Source organism: Microplitis demolitor, chromosome 2 (genome assembly GCF_026212275.2).
Source record: "Microplitis demolitor isolate Queensland-Clemson2020A chromosome 2, iyMicDemo2.1a, whole genome shotgun sequence".
NCBI lineage: Eukaryota > Metazoa > Arthropoda > Insecta > Hymenoptera > Braconidae > Microplitis > Microplitis demolitor.
In genome coordinates, this window is record NC_068546.1 from 18,298,234 (window position 1) to 18,318,332 (window position 20,099).

At 27.1% G+C, this 20,099-nt stretch overlaps 4 protein-coding genes and 1 non-coding gene across 12 annotated transcripts in view; 1 reads left to right on the plus strand and 4 right to left on the minus strand.

Moving 5' to 3' along the window:
* Positions 1-1,260: 1,260 nt before the first annotated feature.
* On the minus strand, positions 1,261-3,594 carry LOC103568487 (ABC transporter H family member 2). The gene is made up of 3 exons (XM_014441081.2): positions 3,504-3,594; positions 2,188-2,763; positions 1,261-2,111 (listed from the first exon to the last, which is right to left on the minus strand). The coding sequence occupies exons 1-3, from the start codon at positions 3,592-3,594 to the stop codon at positions 2,017-2,019; spliced, it is 762 nt and encodes a 253-aa protein (XP_014296567.1). The 3' UTR covers positions 1,261-2,016.
* A 716-nt stretch (positions 3,595-4,310) lies between these two features.
* Positions 4,311-13,939, minus strand: LOC103568512 (uncharacterized). Of its 3 annotated transcripts, none has more exons than XM_053736923.1 (4): positions 13,761-13,939; positions 13,423-13,581; positions 12,222-12,294; positions 4,311-12,038 (listed from the first exon to the last, which is right to left on the minus strand). In XM_053736923.1, the coding sequence occupies exon 4, from the start codon at positions 11,984-11,986 to the stop codon at positions 4,724-4,726; it is 7,263 nt and encodes a 2,420-aa protein (XP_053592898.1). In that variant the 5' UTR covers positions 11,987-12,038; positions 12,222-12,294; positions 13,423-13,581; positions 13,761-13,939; the 3' UTR covers positions 4,311-4,723. The 3 variants fall into 3 exon arrangements, with proteins under 3 accessions (XP_053592898.1, XP_053592899.1, XP_014296564.2); XM_053736924.1 differs by having other exon boundaries at positions 12,128-12,294; XM_014441078.2 differs by having other exon boundaries at positions 12,124-12,294.
* Positions 13,940-14,033: 94 nt separating this feature from the next.
* LOC103568486 (threonylcarbamoyl-AMP synthase) lies at positions 14,034-18,258 on the plus strand. 3 transcript variants are annotated; one of them, XM_053736925.1, is made up of 4 exons: positions 14,034-14,106; positions 14,609-14,662; positions 14,730-14,892; positions 17,218-18,255. In XM_053736925.1, exons 3-4 carry the CDS (start codon positions 14,851-14,853, stop codon positions 17,983-17,985), a joined length of 810 nt encoding a protein of 269 aa, XP_053592900.1. In that variant the 5' UTR covers positions 14,034-14,106; positions 14,609-14,662; positions 14,730-14,850; the 3' UTR covers positions 17,986-18,255. The 3 variants fall into 3 exon arrangements, with proteins under 3 accessions (XP_053592900.1, XP_008543596.1, XP_053592901.1); XM_008545374.2 differs by lacking the exon at positions 14,034-14,106 and having other exon boundaries at positions 14,463-14,662; XM_053736926.1 differs by lacking the exons at positions 14,034-14,106; positions 14,609-14,662; positions 14,730-14,892 and adding an exon at positions 16,594-17,144 and having other exon boundaries at positions 17,218-18,258.
* A 157-nt stretch (positions 18,259-18,415) lies between these two features.
* The window catches only part of LOC103568485 (serine/threonine-protein kinase S6KL), a 38,978-nt gene continuing 37,294 nt past the window's right edge, over positions 18,416-20,099 (minus strand). For 3 of the 4 annotated variants that reach the window (XM_053742782.1, XM_053742780.1, XM_053742781.1), the window contains exons 9-10: positions 18,934-19,149; positions 18,416-18,864 (exon numbers count right to left, since the gene is read on the minus strand). In XM_053742782.1, coding sequence (XP_053598757.1) covers positions 18,727-18,864; positions 18,934-19,149 — 354 coding nt within the window. In that variant the 3' untranslated portion in view covers positions 18,416-18,726. The remainder of the gene's footprint in view (positions 18,865-18,933; positions 19,150-20,099) is intronic. The other variant, XM_053742783.1, reaches the window with a different exon arrangement.
* LOC128667388 (U6 spliceosomal RNA) lies at positions 19,640-19,746 on the minus strand. Its single transcript, XR_008403360.1, has one exon. It is a non-coding gene; the product is annotated as a U6 spliceosomal RNA (small nuclear RNA).

Below are 20,099 nucleotides of genomic sequence, written 5' to 3' on the forward strand. Positions count from 1 at the left end.
TCAGTGCTTATAGTAAATAACAAGCCACGCCGAGTGACACCTCGACGATCAAAATCGGTTTATCCGTTCAAGAGTTACAGAATATTTACATACGTACGTACGTACGTACATACATACATACATACACTCCGACATCATCTTGAATTTAGTCAGAATAGCTTCCTAGAACCTCAAAACGTCGACATCTGTTGGAATTTCGATTTTCGCAAATCGGGGTGAAAACAATAACTTCCCGAAATTTTTGAAAATCATCGATTTTCTTAGCGGGAAGTTAAAAATTAATAGACTTTATAATAAAGTTTGGCTACTGTTTCCAATAAATTAATTAAAAACTTAATAAACTATTCAGACATTGGATTTAAAAACAATCACTCAGAAATTCCTAAGCAAGGATTACATTAAAATCAACAGAAACTGAAATAACTCATCAATACTGTTCATAAATATTCTGACAATATAAACAATATTGAAGACTTCATCAGCTACTAATATATTTACAAAACTACTGATTGTACTCCAGTGTGAGAAAAATTCGCTCCAAAAATATTCCACAGAAGTTCGAAATGTGGAACTTCTCAACTTGAGACGTCTTTTGTGCGTCTTTTTGAGATTCTTATCAGGCTATTGGTTTTTAATGGGAACTTTTTCGGAACGAGAGTAAATGTAGTTAAAATAAGTTCTGGGAAACATAATGTTTTAAGAACGTTCTTTATTAACTCAAAATTCGTGAATGTAAAGCTCTAGATCATTTTTTTTTACTATCAAAATTACAAAAGTTTGGCTCAAAGTTCCGATCTGTCGCAAGTTTAGAACTTGTACATGTCTAACTTTTTTTAATTCTTTTAGGAACGCATTTTTTTAACACGTGCTGTTCCTTTATCACTTTCGATTTGTTTAATTAGTAAACTATTTATAAAAAATATTCTCATGAATTTCTTTATTTTTTAAATACATTAATTACAATCTTTTAAATATATAATAAATGTCTTTAGTTTTAAAAAAATTCATGTCGCTTGTTGAAACAAATATCTCCATTATGTGAGAAGTATTAAAAAAAAAAAAACATATAGCAAGTTGATTATTTATGTTTATTTCATCAGACAAAAAACTGGTAGTTTAATTATAATTATCATTATATTTGATTTATAAAATTCACATCTTTGATATTACAATATATAAGTAATTACCAAAAATAAACTTTTTTAGTAAAAAATAAAATATAAAATATTTAATTGTAAATAATAAAACAATAAACTCCGATAATTGTTAACTTTTCCTATTGTCATTTTTACTTTTAATTATCAACATTAAATTTTTTTCAGTTTTTTTTTAAATTGCAACTTTTTAAAGTAAAAAAGTTAAAAGTGATGTTATTTATAAACTGAAATCGACCATTCATATCTATAATAATTTTCGGTTTTTGGGCATCTAAATTATATAATGCACTAAATATTCTACACCACGAACATTGATAATGTGGCGAATAAAATGGTTATATCGTACAAAAGTAATATTATTATAGCAATGAGTACATTCATAATATTCTCTTAATTAATTGGTAAAATTATGACGTAAATACCAATGTTTTTTAAAATTATTTTTATTTGCAAACGACCTACCGCAATCATCACAAATAATTTTATTGCTTACGTGTTTGTCTATGTGTGCCCATATACTTTGTGAAAATCTTGTTGCATAACAACAAATATTACATTTGAATAAACTTCCATTTTTATGAGTTTCAATGTGAATCTTTAAACTATATCGATCTGGTAATAATTCCCGACAAACTTTACATTGCCGCGCCCTAACAGATGGAGAAAACGAATGATAATAAATTATGTGGTTTATTAGTAAATTTGCTTTTTTGAATTTCTCATGACAAATGTCACATGATAAATTTTTATCAATATGAGTTAACAGATGTAATTGCAAAGTCTTTCTGTCCTTACAGGTAAACAAACAATAAACTCATTGATATGGACGTTTGCTAGTATGCGTTCTTTTGTGACGTATTCAATGCGATTTATTATTACTTGCATAATCACATTGTTCACACTTGTAACGCTTTCTTCCATTTTGACGATCCTGTTTATGAGATTCAAACTTTTCTGAAACATTAATTTATAAGTAATCAATAGAAATAACTTTTTTTTTTTTAATTAATTTAGAGTTATAAATATTTACTTGCTGAAGCAAAAAAGCAGTTACATTCTTTGCAATGATGATTATTTTTTGCGTTACTTGAAGAAATTATATTATTTCCTGCGTTACTTGAAGGAATTGTGTTGTTTTCTGTGTTACTTGAAGAAATTATATTATTTTCTGTGTTACTTGGAGAAATTATATTATTTGCTGCGTTGCTTGAAAAAATTATGTTGTTTTCAGATACAGAGTTCCTGGCAAGTCTAATCATTGGAGGATATTTTTTTAATTTGTTCAATGAAGATTTAGAAATCATTTCAGTTTGGTGTCTACTTTTTGAAATTTCTGTAAAATCTTCATATTTAAATAATGAAAATTCATTTTTAATTGAATTTTCAATCACATTAGATGAGTCTTGATGACAAATATCATTTCTTGTCTCTTCAATATCTTTAAAGTTTAATTGATTTATGTTCCCATTGCTCAAATTTTGTCTGTTACTGTCAGGAATTATTTCCTGGACATCGTTATCATCATGACTGTCTATAATATCCGCAGTCAAATTTTCTTGTGCATTCAATGATTCAATTTTTACAATCTTTATATGACTGACCGAATCTACAACATTATTTTCATACCGATTAGCATACAAATCTAAATTGTCATCATCAGCCTATAAAATTAAACCATTGGTGGAAGATAAAAATTTGTTTTGTTCAATGAGACTGTTAATAACTTTTGTATTGCTATTTAAAAGTTTATTTATCAAATAAACTGTCAATAATTTCTGTATTATTAACGTCTTTATATAGTGATTGAGTCTTTGTTATTCTTTCATCACTGTATTGTTGTACATCAATATCTAAAACTCATTTAAATATATAAATAAATGCCCCGCAAATTTATTTGCGTGTTATTCCAGTATTTATATCACCATAATGCTGATAGTAGCAGACATTTGACAATTCAATTGTTTCATGAATAAGTCACTTGTTGATAGACTAAATTATTTTAAATGTAAAAAAAAAAAAAAAAAAAAAAAAAATTATTAAAAATTCTTCTGATGCATCTTTAATAATTTTATCTCATCAGTAACTAATTTTCTTTTATTTTAGTGAAAACAAATTTTTTAATGTCTGTTACTTTCAGCAGAATGAAATGATCCTCAACTTAGTAGACAATTAAAAATTTTTAGAGTTTGTATGTAGAAATTTAAAAAAGCTATTGGTGTAATTATTTAAAATGTTTTTTTTTTTTTTTTATAATTTATGATTTAGAAAAAAATTCAATAAATATTAGACGTGGGCTAAATTCAATATCATATAATAAATCATCAGTTATCAAGTGTTATGACATACCATCAGTTTTTTCAAGCGAAACATCAACTAATGTAGAAGCGTCATCATCATCTTGGTCACTACTTATTTCGATGATTTCGATTACACTCATTGTTTCATTGTTTTAGATATTATTAAAATCATTATGATCAATAATTTCAATATCCCACAAAAATATAAAATTTTATAAAAAATATAAAATTTTTCCAGAGTTAGTAGTCCAACCTCGACGAGAAAGTTGTCCGAAAATGGACAGTGAGTTATAGCAAAATCATGCTAAGCAAAAGTATTAGTAGTGGGACGGCGCCTTTTTGGTTGGAACGACTTTAAGTTGACGTTCATTGTATCCCCACTCTTTGAAAATCAGTCTAATCTCACCCCGTTGGATTACAAGCCGAAAGTTTATGATCCTGAAGTTAGCAGACAATTAGTAATTTTCTGACTTTTTTTCTCAACAAATCAATTACAAAAAAACAAAAACCAAAAATATACACACGGAGAATATTTAAAAAACTACAAGTCCAATTTTTTCAAATATTTTTTATTTATAATTTATGGTTTGAGAAAAAATTCGAAAATTATTAGACGTCGGCTAACCAGTATCATGAAAATTTTCGACTATTACCGACGACGACTTATTCTTTGGGAAAACTCCATTATAAGAAATCGTTGAAATGTTTATTTTGATAAAAAAAACCTTCTGATTTGTTTCCTGCGAATAATTTATGCATTTTTGTTTGAGGTAATTTCACTTTTGCAATTTTTAATGTGTCGGTAATCAATAATAATTTAAACAAGTACATTATAAAATAACGGTTGTGTTAAAAGAAAAATATATGTCAATTTTATTTAGTTATACAGTTGCATACATCATTTATATAATAAACAGACAAGGTAAGAGACCCCGTGCCTAATCAGGAAACTAGTACCTGATTACTCATATATTTATAAATATAGTTATACAAATACATGCAGTGATCGAGTACTAGCAATTCTTTTACCTTACAGATAAATGATACCGGAAGTTGCTGACATCTGACAATTTTGAAGTTTATAATTACCAAGTTAATTGTCGTCGTAAAATTTTTTTAAAAATATACACAATAAAATTCTTCATAGGCAGTTTTAAAAATTTTTACTTGGCAGTATTTATTTTGTTTATTGAAAGTGATAAAATTTTTTGATGTCTGCCACTTTCAGCATCGTTGTAGATAATTATAAAACGTACGGTTATATAAAATTTATTTTTTAAGAGTTTCTAATAACTTACGAGCTAACATTTTGTGTTTCTGAGAAAGTGCCACATTTATTAATGTTTCGCTATTAGTATTACGGGCATTGAGAATTGCTGTATATTTTCCAACATCAAGTCTTCGTAATTTAATAACAAGTAAGTCATTTCCATTTTTAGCATCCTTAAAAAAGTCGTTAATTAATTTTAATAATATTCTTGTACTATCATTATTACAAAGATCGTATGGAGTTTTGTTGTCAGTGAAATTTTTTACATCATAAATCGCTCCGTATTTTAATAAAATTATCACAATATCTTCAAAGCCTTTTTGTGCTGCAACATGCATACACGTCATACCACCGTTTTTAGTTTTACTGTTAATAAACTCATGTAATTCACTATTTTTCATTATTTTTTTAGCATGTTCCAGTAACACGCTGACTATATTTTTGTTATTTTTTATCACTGCAAAATGTAATGCAGTATTACCCTTACTAGAAATTGAACGGCAATCTGCGTTATTTTTTAATAAAAATTTGACAATACTTTCATCTTCATTATTTACCGCATAATGCAGTAAAGTTAGACCACTACTATCTTGAGCATTTATATTGAAACCACTCTTCAATAAAGTATCAACAGACTCTTTGCACTTGACGACTTCACTAATTTCTGTATTATTTTTACAATAATTCAAGAAACGAGCATCACCAGATGATTGATAAGTCATTTGAATTCCTTCAATTTTTCCTTTCAATGCTATCAAGTCAGGGTGATTTGATCCTAGAATAGAGGTAATTGGTTCTTGAATGCTTGTATAAGTTTCGAAAGCATTAAAAAATTTGCTTTGATGAAAATAAATGTCACCGATTTTTAATTTAGTCATCAAAGTGTCAATATGATTTGGTCCTAATGCCTTATTTTGCGAAGTCAAAAGTTTTTCAAGAGCTGCTAATGCATCATTATATTTTTCTTGAGCTGTTAGTACTTGAATTTTATTAAACATCGCTCTTAAAGTGTCGGAATGATTTGGTCCTAAAAGTTTTTTTCTTAATTCATAAACATTTTGATACATTTCCAGTGCTTCATCATATTTATTTTGCCGGTTGTAAACCAATGCAATATTATTTTGAATTACGAGAATATTATATACATCGGTATTACGAATTTTTTTAAGTGCATTTTTGTAACAAAGTAATGCTTGATCATATTTTTGTAAATTCATTAGAACTAGACCCATTTGAATTTGAGTTTTAATTAACTCGTCATCATTCGGGCTTAATATATTTTTTTGTTTCTCGTACGTTTCTTCAAATAAAATTAAAGCTTCAGGATTTCTTCCAAGTCTATGCAACGCCATAGCCATCATGCAATTCGTTCTCAAACTATGGCTATCGCCTGGGCCTAAAATTTTTTTCTGTTTCTCGTATATTTCAGTACACATGTCAAGAGCTTTTTGATAATTTTGTTGTTTGTAAATAATTGAAGCGATATTATATTTAATATCTAAAATACCTGGATCGTCAGAACCTAAAATTTTTTTTCTTCTTTCCAAAACACTATTACATAAATTCAGAGCCTCTTGATACTTTTCGTGAACCATCATCTCATTAAATTTACTTACCCAATCGATACTATCACCTAGAGAAATTTCTTTCAAATCATCAGTTCCAATAAATTTTTTATTAATAGCCGTAACTATCAGTGTTTTACCCTCACTATTTTGGGTATTCATAATTGATTTTAATGTATCCAAACTATCAACATTTTTTAATTCATCAATAACTTTAATACTTCCATTTTCAACGCTGATGAATGATCGATTAATTAATTTTAACAACTTAATTATTTCTGGATGTGTCGCTAATTCTAATGGAGTATTACCTTTTTTTGTTTTCACATTATAAATAGCTCCATTTTTTAGTAAAATTTTAACGATTTCCGCGTGTCCAAATTTCGCGGCATAGTGTAATGGCGTACTGCCATTTTTATTGACAATATTAGGATTAGCTTCATTATTTAACAATATTTCAGCTATTTTTGTGTAGCCTTTCCAAGCAGAATAGTGCAAAACAGTTACTCGATCACTATTAATTGTATTAATTACAGCTTTTTGTTTAACACAAAATTTTGTCTCTGCAACATCATTTTGTTTAACTGCTTTGAATAATTTATCAATACAATTAAACAAATTAACTATACTTGTACTTCCAGCTATTTCTGATGGCTTCTTTTTAAATATATCAAGAGAATCGTAACTAGCACCATTTCTTAATAAAATTTCAACAATTTCTTTGGAGCCGTATTGCGATGCAATGTGCAATGGCGTTTGACATCTAAGATCAATGAGATTAACATCGAAATTTTTATCAAATAAATAATTAATAACTTCTTTTCCTTTCCCGAAAGAAGCATAGTGCAATAACGTCCAACCAGCTGCACCACGATCATATAAGTCGATGTTTTTATTTATATAATATTCGACGAGATGTTTATGTCCTTCACGGGCTGCAATGTGAATGGGTTTTGAAAAGTGTTTGTTTTGTAAATTTATATCAGCTCCTTTTTCAATTAAATATTCTGTTATCGGTAAACTACCTTCCTGACCAGCGAGGTGTAGCAACGTCCATTCTTCATTATTGTTACACCTGTAGTTTACATCTATTTTTTTATGTTCAAATAATATTTTAAAACTTTCAATATAATCATGTGAATTTTTCAAAGCCATCTCTATAGCGGTACGGTTTTTATCATCTTTTATACTGGAATCTGCATTGTTATCCAATAATAGTTTTATCATTTCGTACTGACCTTTCGATGCCGCTAGATGTAGTGATGTTCCATCAGGACAGGCAGCATTTACATCAGCTCCTTTTTCTAACAAAAGCTCAGCAATATTTTTATTATCATTAATAACGGCAAGTTGTAACAATGACATATTTCCCTCTAATTTTTCATTTATATTTACATTCCCATGAGTAATCAAAGTGTACACGGCATTTTTATGCCCAGAAAAAACTGCTAAAGCTATAACGTTACTATTACTGATTTTTACTGGAGCCCCAAGTTTTAGCAATAATTTAATGATATCAATTTGATTATTTTTTGCCGCGGTACAAAGCAGAGAATGACCTTGTTCATTTCTAAAATTTATTGATGTATTTTTTTCGATAATCATTTTAGCTATCGCTTGATAATTATAATTTAGAGCGATTTCAAGTGATTCGTAATTTAATTGTTTATAATTAATATCTAATTCGTTATTAATAAAGTATTCAACAATGTCTGTGTGACCTTGTAAAATAGCCAATTTTAAAGGCGAACAACCACGGAAATCTAGCAAATTAATATTTGCGCCAGCTTTGATTAATATTTCAATGATTTGAAGTTCTCCAGCAAACGATGCATCATATAATGCTGTCAGCCCTAGAGAATCTCTTTCATTAATATTTGCACCTCTGGTTATTAATAATTCTGTCGTATCGAGATGTCCTCTCTGTGAACTTAAATGCAGTGCCGTTTTTCCGCAATCTGTTCTAGCGCGAATATCAGCTTTCCAGTTTAGCAATGCTTCAACACACTTCTTATGTCCTTGGAGTGCTGCAATATGTAATGATGTTAAATTTTGAAAATTTCGAATTTCAGTTGAAGCGCCGTTTTTTAATAGAAATTCAACTACATGATCGTGACCTTGAGCTGAAGCAAAGCATAAAGGAGTACTACCATCTTTACTTTGAAAATCAATTGAAATTTTATTCTTTATTAAAATATCAATAATATCTACATGGCCATTGAATGCTGCAATATGTAATAGTGTTCTTCCATCAGAAGTCGATATATTTATTTCTGCATTATATTTAATTAATAATTTCAGCATATTTGAGTACCCCTTTTCAGCGGTATAATTTATGGCTGCGAAATTATCAACTGGGCCACGTGCATTAACATTAGCGCCGCGTTGCAATAAAAGTTCAACTATTTCTTCACGATTCGTTTCAACAGCATTGTGCAACGCTGTCAATTCATTAACAGTAACAGCATAAATATCAGCACCATGAGAAATTAATACTTTAACAACATCCAAATGACCATTAAGCGCTGCTCCATGTAAAGGTGTAGCATTTTGATGCGTTTTTTTATTAACATTTGCATTACACTTAACTAAATATTTAACTATTTCAGTATGTCCTAATTCGGCAGCTACATGCAACATAGTAAAACCCCCAGCAACTTCATTTAAATCTACATGACGTTCTCTCTTCAATAAAATTTCAACGACACTTTTATGATTATTCAAAACCGCACAGTGTAATGGTGATTGGCCGTAACTATTTTGAATACTGGTGCTGGCATTATTTTTTATCAAAATTTTAACTATTTCTTCGTGACCATTTTCAGCGGCTTTGTGCAATGGTGATTGCCTCTCAACGTCCAAAGCATTGACATCACACTTATTTTTTATAAGCAATTCGACAGTCAATTTTCGTCCGAACTCAGCAGCTACATGCAATACGCTTTGATTTAAACCGTTTGTCGTTTGTGGATTTACATTTTTATTAAAAACAAATTTTACAACTTCAATGTTGGGTCCTTTAGCTGCATAGTGTAAAGCATTCCATGAATTACAACTTTTACCATTTATATCAGCTCCTCTTTCCAGTGTCTGTTTTAGTTTCTCTAAATCACCTTGTTCTAATGCTCGAAACATATCTTTTTGATTGTCGATAATACTGATTTCTAGTTCATATTTTTTTCTTAAGTTTTCTAAATTATTCGGCATGACTTTGCCAATTTTCCGCTTGCTCTCTATGATATTACTTGCAATAAATTTTTTAGCATTCACAAAAATAGCTATTGTCGGATCAAACTGCATTATCTTGACAATATCATTACCGTGAGCTAAATGATTGCGTAAATTTTTCCCAATCAATATTGGTGAGTTATTATCTAAAAATAGTCTATTTTCTGTTAAAATATTAATATTCGGTTCATTCAAAATAGACAAAATATCCAATGAAAGCATTTCAACAGTGACTTGTAATTTTTTATTATTTTTGAAACCAGAAAAATTATTTAATTGATTATCATTAAAAACACTTTGCAGTATAGAAATTTTATCAATATAATCTTCATTTAATTTATTAATTTTATTTTGTTTTTTGTTCCCGTAATTAAATTCCTCATTTTTATTATTTAAATTATCATATGTTTTTCCAAGTTTATCACGAAATTCTTCAATCCACTGCATACCCTTTGTATCAGATCCTAATCTATACATAATCTTATTCATTATTCCATACGCTGTAAAAAAATCAGCAGAAGACGATGTCAATTGAATTATTCCAAAAAGCATTAAACACAACGTTTTTATTTTATCTCTACTTTTATTGCTCGTATTTGAAGATATACTTAATAACATTTCTTTCGATCTGAATTTAAATCCTCTCAGAGCATTAGCATCAATATGTTTTCTACTCAACATACTACGTATATTATGTATCAGCGCCATTTTAGCCAAAAAATCAAATTTATTTATTTTACTTGTAAATTCCGTAGAAATTATTATTTTTATATCATCCAATAACTTTTTTCCTACTTTATTATCTTCACGAATAAGACAGTTCAATTCTTCAATCCATTCCATTATTTGCTGACTTTCATCCTCTTTATTATAAGTAAGCCATTTTTCCAAATCAAAATTTAATATTTCAAGTACACGTCGAGCTTCATCAGCATCCTGACAATCGATAATTTTTTTTAATATTGCGGCAATATGTTGGAATCGTGTTTGGTAAAGTACACTAACTACAATGCTATTCATCACTTTAATGTCTTGTTGAAGATTCGTAAAAAAATAATTATCGGCATTTTTTTCCAATTTCAATCGTTGTGATGGTGCTGAAATGCGATGTGATAATGAATTGCGTAAATCATTCATTAACTTGCGGGTATTTGTTGGTAATGATGACAGCAGCATGTCACTGATAATTAGTGACATGTTCGGTGACTCTAGCGTATTTTTTAAATGTTCTCCCATTATTTGAAGAGCCCTGATGATTATCAATTGTCCTTCACGTTCTTTAGGATTTGCTGATAATGCCAAATCTAAGTATTCATTTATCACTTGAAGAGAATGTGTATCTCTAACAAGCTGATACTCATCATACAGCTCTTTAAACTCTGGATGCTTTTCAATAATAAAAGTAACAATATTTTTGCGCTGGACATTTGGAAGAATAGCCAATTCTTTAACGCTTAATTTATCAATATTATTTTTTTCGTTCTCTAGTGCAACTCCAAATTTGTATAAATAATCCAGTAGTTTTTCTTTGGTCAAAAAATAATTATAAATAACTATACTTTGTGTTTCATATTTTTTTTCGTTACTAATAAAAGCAATCATACAAAATTCTATTTCTTCCCAAGGTAATTTATTGTACATTGACTTCAATTGACGTTTTAGAATATGAATATTTTGTGAAATAAATCTTGTAATGTAATAAAATTTTTCATTTATATTTACATCCGAATATTCACGTACTAGTAATTTAATATTGTCAAGGATCAAATCAATTCTTTGCTTAATATCTCCATGAGAAATTTTCACAATTTCACTTTTATTTTTGGAACTATCAAAATAAAAACGATAATCAATTAAGAAACTTTCAACGTAAATTTTTACATCATCGGATAAAGTGATAAATTTTAATTTTAACTCCTCGTATGATTGAGCTAGCAAGTAACAACAGTTTTCTGCTTCTAATGGACAATAGTGGTGAGGCCATTTATTAATAAGTGTTTCGATAAGTTTGCAATTTCCGGAACGGATCGCATAATAAAACGCATTATGACATTCTTCATCAATATCATCGGGTTTTAAAAAATTTTTATCATCATTTTTAAACAAATTAATAACTTTTGGGTTGTCAAACAAATATTCTAAGACACTCACTTGATTATATTTGCAGGCTAAAATAATAAAATTTGAATTTTTCATAGGCTCATATATACTGCTATGAAAATGATCTTGCGCTAAATAATCTCCACTATTTTTTATATACTCAATTAATTTAATTAATTTTTCAAAGTCTTTAAGATTTGCAGTTGAGATTGATCTGACAAGATCTATTGAAATTGCGTAGTAAAGCTTCTCGACGCTGGATTTATCATACTTTTTAAACTCTTCTTTAAATTTTTTTCGGGACGTTGACATCAGTGATAGAAGTTTTGATGCTTCAAAACCAGATGATTCTATTATTTCTGCCATCATGATTTTCAGAACTCGAAATTAATTACTTCTCTTATTTAAACTCATTGGCACACTGAAAATAATTAAAAATAATATAATAATAAAAATGAAAACAATCATACTTTGCACACTTAGAGAGAAAAGTATGACTTTTTTACCCACGAGTTAGATTGCCTACTCGAGCCACAGGAAGACTACCAAAGACACGGGTTAAGATGCCCTATCAGTCTCTCTAAGGATACAAACGATTTCTCACCTTGTTTGTGATGAAAAATTTGAATTTTTGTCGTTAGTTAGAGCCCACAACCCTTGATTGACGATTGCTCCAACTGTATTCCAATTAAAAAATACCAATGGAGTAAAAATAATAATAACAATATTAATAATAATAACGAGCAACCTACAGTCATTGCATGACTGTCTGAGTATAACTGCCAAATTCATAAAATATGATTTAAATTTAACTGTTTATTAACATCTCTACTGTAAAATCAACTCTAGAATCTTTTGTTTATTTCTATTATCATTGAAATTTAATGAGACAAATCTCATCATTAACTCGGAAACTTATTAATTTCGATGATTGTTTAATCATGGGATTCTTGAAAAAAAAAATCTACACACGACCACATTTTTTATATTAGCCGTCTATTATATCTTTTTTCGGTAACATCAAATTAAATTTTTAAAATTTTTATTATCATTGAAGACATTGCATACACGGAAAAAACAATTTAGTAGTGGCAACTCTCTGGGATAGTACTGAGTACTTTCTGTAAAAAAAAAATTTCAGAAAGCACTGTATGCTATTTAAACCGTATTCATTACTCTCTGGAAAGTCCCCTGATTGAGAAGCGATTCGAAACGATCTGAAATATTAAATGTTCATAAGAAGGGCGATTCAAATGTATTCAAAGTGTTCTAAAGCACTAAAAAGTATTTAAAATTTTTTTTTCTAATCGTTTCTTTTAATAAGGGGTACTAAGCACTATCCCGGACATTAGTGGATACAGTTTAGATAGCATACAGTACTTTCTGAAATTTTTATTTTACAGAGAGTACTATCCCAGAGAGTTGTCGCTACTTTAGTATTTATTCCTTGATAGACTAGATTTTTTTTTATTTTCTCTTAATTATATATAATAGTCATATATATTCAGTGACAGAATAATTGAAATATTAATGTATTTGAAGGAAATAAATATGATCGTCTTTTTTCCTCGCGTAATTTAAATGTAATTTGAATTATGTAAACTTGAATTATTTATCTCGAAATTTTACAATAAAAAAAAGAGTTCAAACCATGAAAAGACACAAATTCAAAAGTTAAGACCTTTCTAACAATACCCAATTTAATAATAATATTAACTGATTCTATCATATAGATAAGGAGAACAAAATTTTTCTTATTCTCTTAATAATATAAATAATAATAATAATTAATTTTTGAAACTTACAATGAAATTTTCATCTAAAATGTTTATGCAATCATTCCAAGAATTTTAAAAGCATATTTACACTCAACAATGAATATTAAGTTACCGTTTCAGATATCTCTTGCATTAAAATAAAAGGTTTATAAAATAATATTTTAGTATCAGTATTTTGTATTAAATCTGTAATTTAAAAATATATATTATTTTCTTATACTATAATAATTAAATTTTGCTTATCAATGTGTATCAAATAATTGCGTATTAACATAAGAAGGGACTTCTGGGAATCCCAACAAAGTTTTCATAACAAATGAATATAACTGTACTGATAATAAATTATTTGTCATCACAATTATTACCTGTTGGTTTGAATATTTGTATTGTATTCGGAAAATTTTATATCTTAATTTCGTTACATTTTTTAAATTTTATAAATGTAAAAAAATCTAGAATAGTTATTGCGACGTCTTATCTGTAACTACTCACTGCGTGATAAACGGAATATAAACTGAAAGGACATTTGAACCTGTCGTTTAGATGTGTCAGTTACTTGTGTATATATATTTACGGGAGCATTTTCATGTAAATTCTACATAAAAATATAAAAGTACCTTTATTCATTAAATAATAATGATAAATTTTCAATGAGTGTCAACGTAGTTGACAACCGGCAATTTTTAAAATTTTCGAATAAATAAATAAAATGTGAGTATCATAAAAATTCATAAATGCGTATTTAAATTATTCAAAAATCAGTGCGCGCATTTTAAAATTTAAAAATTGTTTCATGTTTGCTACACTCACACTCATACATTTTCAGCATATAAATATAATATTGAAAATAGTAAACATCTGTCAATTTTTTTATATTTATAAACAAATTATTAATCATTAAAAAAAATTATTTCAAAATTTTTGCGAACAGTTTTTTGTCCTAAGTATCAAGAATATAGAAATTGTTCATTTAAATTTAAAAACCTGTTGTTTTCATTGTCATGAAAACAGTCTTGATATTAAATTCCAGTTTTCATGACTCTAACCTAGACCGAAAAATAAAAAATAACAAGTTTCCAAGTGAAACCACGTGCATGTTGACATTTTCGACATTACTTATTAAACAATTATAAAATTATCATTAATTAATTTTAAACTGTCATTTAAATAATTGTTTTATCAGAAAATACTGTATAATTTTTTATATATTTAGGTCGTAATTGAAGTGAAATAATTTAATGAAAAAAAATAAACAATTATTTATGAGGTAATACTTACTGAATATTGCAATTGCATAGCACAACATAATGATTATTTACTTTTTTTTATTATAGATTTGTACCGACGAATAAACTAAAAATGATTGGACTAAATGATAGTCCCCAGTAATTTATCATTTATGTATATTTAATTAAACAGCAATTAACTTTATTACTTCATCATAAGTTTATCCAAATGTTGCAGTTTGTTATACGCCGTCAATTAATTAACATCAAGGTATAATTTATTTTTATTCTAATAATAATAAAATAAAGTTCTAGTTGAGATAACAACAAATATATCTCAATTTTTTTTTTTTGCAAGACAAGGAATTACTTGATAATTATCAGGATTTATTATTGATGACTTTTAATTTTATAATTTTCTTTAGATTAATTTTATAAATTCAATTATTAAGCTAATGGGAGAATTTTATAATTTTTTTACTAATTTATTTTAATTATTTTTTTTTTATCACAAAAAAAAAAAAAAATATAAATATATATATATATATATATATAAAAAGATTAATTTTATATATATATATATATATATATATATATATATATATATATATATATATATATATATAAAAAGATTAATTTTTTTAAATTCATTGATTTTAAAGTATAATGAAAAAAAAAAATATTGATTGATCTACGAGTTCTACCAATTTAATTAATTAAAATAAGCAATTTACAGTCACTACGTGCCCGAGTATTGCTGGCAAATTTATTAAATATGATTTGAATTTAATTATTTATTAAAATTTCTACTCTTGAATATTTTGTTTATTTTTATTATCAATTCAATTTAATAAGACAAATCTCATTATTAACTCGCAAATTTATTGATTTCGGATCATGGGATTCTCGAAAAAAATCTACACAGTTAAATTCTTTTTATTGGTTTAATATACTTTTTTTTACTGATACCAAATTAAATTTGTTTAATTTTTGTTATCATAGAAAACATGGCATGGACTAAATTTTTCTTATCTATTCTATATTATCAAGAGCATAAGGAAAATTTTGTTCTCGGCATGTCTATATGATAGAATTGGTAAATGTTATTAAATTTGGTATCGTTAGAAAGGTCTTGACTTGAATTTGTACCTTTTCATAGTTTAAATTCTTTCTTATTGCCAAGCGTTGAGATAAATCGATTTATCTGTATCATTAGTATTACATTCAAATTACGCGGTAAAAAAAACGATCGTATTTATTTTCTTTAAAAAAATTAATATTTTAATTATTCTGTTACTAAATATGACTGAATGTCACTGAATATATAGCTATATTATTCATATCGCGTTACTAATTCCAAAACGACATATTTTTATACTCCCTTTTGGTTTTAGGGAGTTTCTTAAGCCAAAAGAGGACACACAGAAAAAAAGGATTCATTGACGCAAAAAATCTTTACTCGCCTAAAGAAAATTTTTGTATTCAATCCATAATGCATAAAATTTCGTCGTGCAAGTTAAATTTTTTTCAACAAAAAATCCTTTTTTTCTGTGTATTCCATAAATTTAGTTGTGATATTTTGGCAGTCATGCAGTGATTACAGTTTGCTCGTTCTCTATTAATTACACAGAAAAAAAGACTTCTTGGTGCAGGAAATATTTTGTATTATAAATTGAAGAAAAAATTTTTTTTCTTGACGCAAAAAATTTTTTCCTGACCCAAGAAAATTTTTATTTTCAATTTATATTGAAAAAAATTTCTTGAGACAAGTAAAAAATTTTTTTGAAGTGAATAAAAATTTCTTTCGATAAAAAATCCTTTTTTTCCGGGTTTATATATAATAGTTATATATATTCAGTCATAATCACCCAAGTATCACACAGACAACTTTAAGATATCTTTTAAAAGGATAAGACAAATTTTCTTTTGTCTCAAAGTCACTTTTTTGATATAAATAAGACATGCGGACGTTAGTCCTAGGAGAGTAGGAAATTTGTGTTGTTTTTCCTGTCTTAAAAAAGGCATGTCAATTAAAAAACCGTTTAACTGACTTATTTTACTAATATTTGTCATTAACTTTTTTTCGTCACTTGTATCAAGTCTTTTAAGTAGATATTTTTTCGATGACATGAATTTCTGATCGTTTTGTCAACATGTTGGTACCTTAACGATATGTCAAAAAACAGCCTAAAAACTGATATCTTATAGATGTCACAAAGCCAAGTGTGCTACTTGGGCAGTGACAGGATAATTAAAATATTAATTCATATAAAGAAAATAAATACGACTGTCCTTTTTCCCGCGTAATTTACATATAATTCGAATGATATAGATAAATCTATTTATCTCGATACTTGTCAATTAAAAAGAGTTTAAACTATGAAAAGGCACAAATTCAACTCAAGACCTTTTCAATGATACCCATTTTAATAATTAATTCTATCATATAGATATGGCTGGAACAAAATTTTCTTAATCTTTTAATAATAATAATTATTTGAGGAGGATTTTAGAATTTTACTAGTAATTTTTCTGATCAATATAAATTTATTTACCATACAAATTAATTACATACTAATAATATTTTTTATTACAGTCTCAGTGGAGTTTCGAAAGTTTAAGGTCAATAGCAGAAGTTAAATATTTACCGCCAATAAAAGTAACAGTTAATCAAGTAACTAATATAATGGAATACTTGTCTCCACGGGCAAAACATTGGTTCATTGGTGGTGATAGAACTCTAGCTGTGGGAATTAAACTACTGAGAGATAAAAAAGTAATAGCTGTACCTACAGACACGATATATGGTCTAGCAGCATTGGCACAAGACACTGAGTGTGTTGAAAAATTATATGAAATAAAAGGACGGGATAAAAGCAAGCCATTTGCTATCGCGCTCAACAGTATCAGTGATATCAAATATTGGGGTGAAATAGAACATATACCAATGAATCTTTTGATGGCATTATTACCAGGACAAGTCACTATTGTTATAAAACGTAAGCCTACATTGAATCCAAAACTTAATCCCGGTATAGATACTATTGGAGTCCGTGTTACGGACAATAAATTTGTACGTAGTCTCGCTAAAATATTGAATGCACCTTTGGCGTTAACGAGCGCTAATCGTAGTAATGAGAAAAGCAGTCTTACTGCTGAAGAATTTTCTGAGTTATGGCCATCAATTGATGGAATTTTTTATACGATACCGAATAAGCGTAAACTTGATGAAAAGTATCGGGCTGGTTCAACAATTGTTGATTTAACTGTCCCGTATAAATATAAAATTATACGTCCTGGTATTGCTCATCAACGGACTCTTAGATTTTTACATCTCTATGGATATACTCCAATGGAATCTTAATTTTTGTTTTTTTATTTATTTATTCAAATCGTGATACTAAATACTAATTTTTTTTGCTAATTGTACTTTTTATCTTGAAGTATAAAAATAAATTTTGAAGTTTTTTTTACGCCCTTATGATTCCAGTGATGGAATTTAAATTTATGTACATAGAACCAGTGTAAATTAACAGTTATTGGATCTTGTTAATTATAATCTAATATTATGAATTAATTAATAACAATAAAAATTAAATTTAAAAAATATTTAAAATAATTTTATTCATCAATTATTAATAATTTAAGTTATTTTTCACTTTATTAAAAAATTTTGTTTTAAATTCCATAAATAATTCTAGGAACTTACAAGTAAACTTATAATTTTACAATAAAATATTGTATATATTTAAAGATAATAAATTTAGCTAAATATTAAATTAATATGTCGACGTACTTAAAATAAGAATGTTCATAAATTAAACAAATATTTATCTTAAGTTACATTTGTATAAATTGAAATAAATATTCGATATTTATTCCTGAGATTCATAAGCACATTTATCATTTGTAATTGACTTTATAATATTATATAGAAAGTTGAAATTACATGTAAGAAATAATTCAATTACATAATATGACTATAATATTAAATAATATTATTGTACTGGTAATTGGCAACATTGATCGTAAGTTATTATTTTAAATTGGCGCCTAAAAAAATTATTAAAAGAACATTAATGACCATTTTAGTTAATTAGTTGGTTTAATTAATTAATTGATTGGTTTTATGATGGACATTGCCATTGGAAGATTGTAAGTCATTTAAAATACCATTGCATTCAGTCTCATGTAATTGTACGCTGTGGCCTATTTTTCTGCCGAGTAATTTAAAAGGTGAAATCTGTAAATATTAATTTATAAATATTAATAATTTAATAATTATTTAAATGGTTAAATGTGAACTACAAACTTTTTTCGACATAAAACTTTGGATATCATGTCCCATAAAAAAAGCAATTCGTTGTAATGCGAATAGCGATCGTAACCGAGCTCTAGGATCTGGTTGAAGTAATTTTTTTAGAAGATCTTCAGCTCCTTTTGAAATTTCTATGCCTTCTGGTAATGCTCCTGGAGTTATTGATCTACCGTTATCTTCTATACTCTTTTCAGTTAATGTGATTGGAAACTGGAAAAAAAGATAAATTCATTATTAAACGTATGAAAAAATTATTGCTGTTGGATGATTGATGTATAATTAAATAATTGACTAAGTTGATGAATAATAAATTAATATTATTTTTTATTAAGCAAGATAATTTAATTATGCGTCATTACTATTATCTGATAAGCAACTGATAAATATTCATTGTCATTATTCAATTTATTAATTTTTGTTAGTAAGACAATTATTAATAATTATTATTTATTATCTTGTGGTAATTATTTTTTTTTCTTTCATAAATAATATTATTTAAATTAAAAAATATTATTCATAACTGTAAGAAAATGTTTTTAATTTTATGATGTTTTAATAAAATTTTATTGATTTAAATTTCTTGATATAATTATTGAAAAAAATAAAATAGAAAATGATGCATAAAAAGTATAAATTAAATAGAAAGTTTATTAAAAATAAATAAAAATAAAAAAATGTTTTTTAAATACTAGAATTTATAAAAAATGTGGAACGCTTCACGATTTTGCGTGTCATCCTTGCGCAGGGGCCATGCTAATCTTCTCTGTATCGTTCCAATTTTAGTATATGTACTGCCGAAGCAAGTACGTTCGACTTACGTTTAAAACTTTTATATATACAAAACATAGTGTATGACGAGTCCTTGCGAGAAAGCATTAAATAGAGTCATCTAGCGGCAAGTGTCAAAGCACTACCCCCACTTCTTGAAAATTCTTATCAATTTCTAAAGACTATTTATAAACATTTATATAATATATAATTGATTATCAACTAATTCAAATAATATCACACCGGGAACTCGGTCGCTCGAGAATTTTTTTTAAACTCCGATCTACTATAGATTGAAATAAAAAATTCACATAATTGAAATATGCTAATAAAATTTCAATAACTCAAATTATTACTAATATTTTACTAACAAATTTTACGGAAATAATTAT

Excerpts from the sequence above, each read along its gene's own strand:
- LOC103568487 (XM_014441081.2), bottom strand. The coding sequence starts at position 3,594 with ATGAGTGTAATCGAAATCATCGAAATAAGTAGTGACCAAGATGATGAT. Across the intron at positions 2,764-3,503 it reads TTCGCTTGAAAAAACTGATG|ATTCGGTCAGTCATATAAAG; the intron begins GTATGTCATAAC and ends ATAATGTTGTAG. Across the intron at positions 2,112-2,187 it reads CTGCTTTTTTGCTTCAGCAA|AAAAGTTTGAATCTCATAAA; the intron begins GTAAATATTTAT and ends TTAATGTTTCAG.
- LOC103568512 (XM_053736923.1), bottom strand. The coding sequence starts at position 11,986 with ATGATGGCAGAAATAATAGAATCATCTGGTTTTGAAGCATCAAAACTT.
- LOC103568486 (XM_053736925.1), top strand. The coding sequence starts at position 14,851 with ATGTTGCAGTTTGTTATACGCCGTCAATTAATTAACATCAAG. Across the intron at positions 14,893-17,217 it reads GTCAATTAATTAACATCAAG|TCTCAGTGGAGTTTCGAAAG; the intron begins GTATAATTTATT and ends TTTTTATTACAG.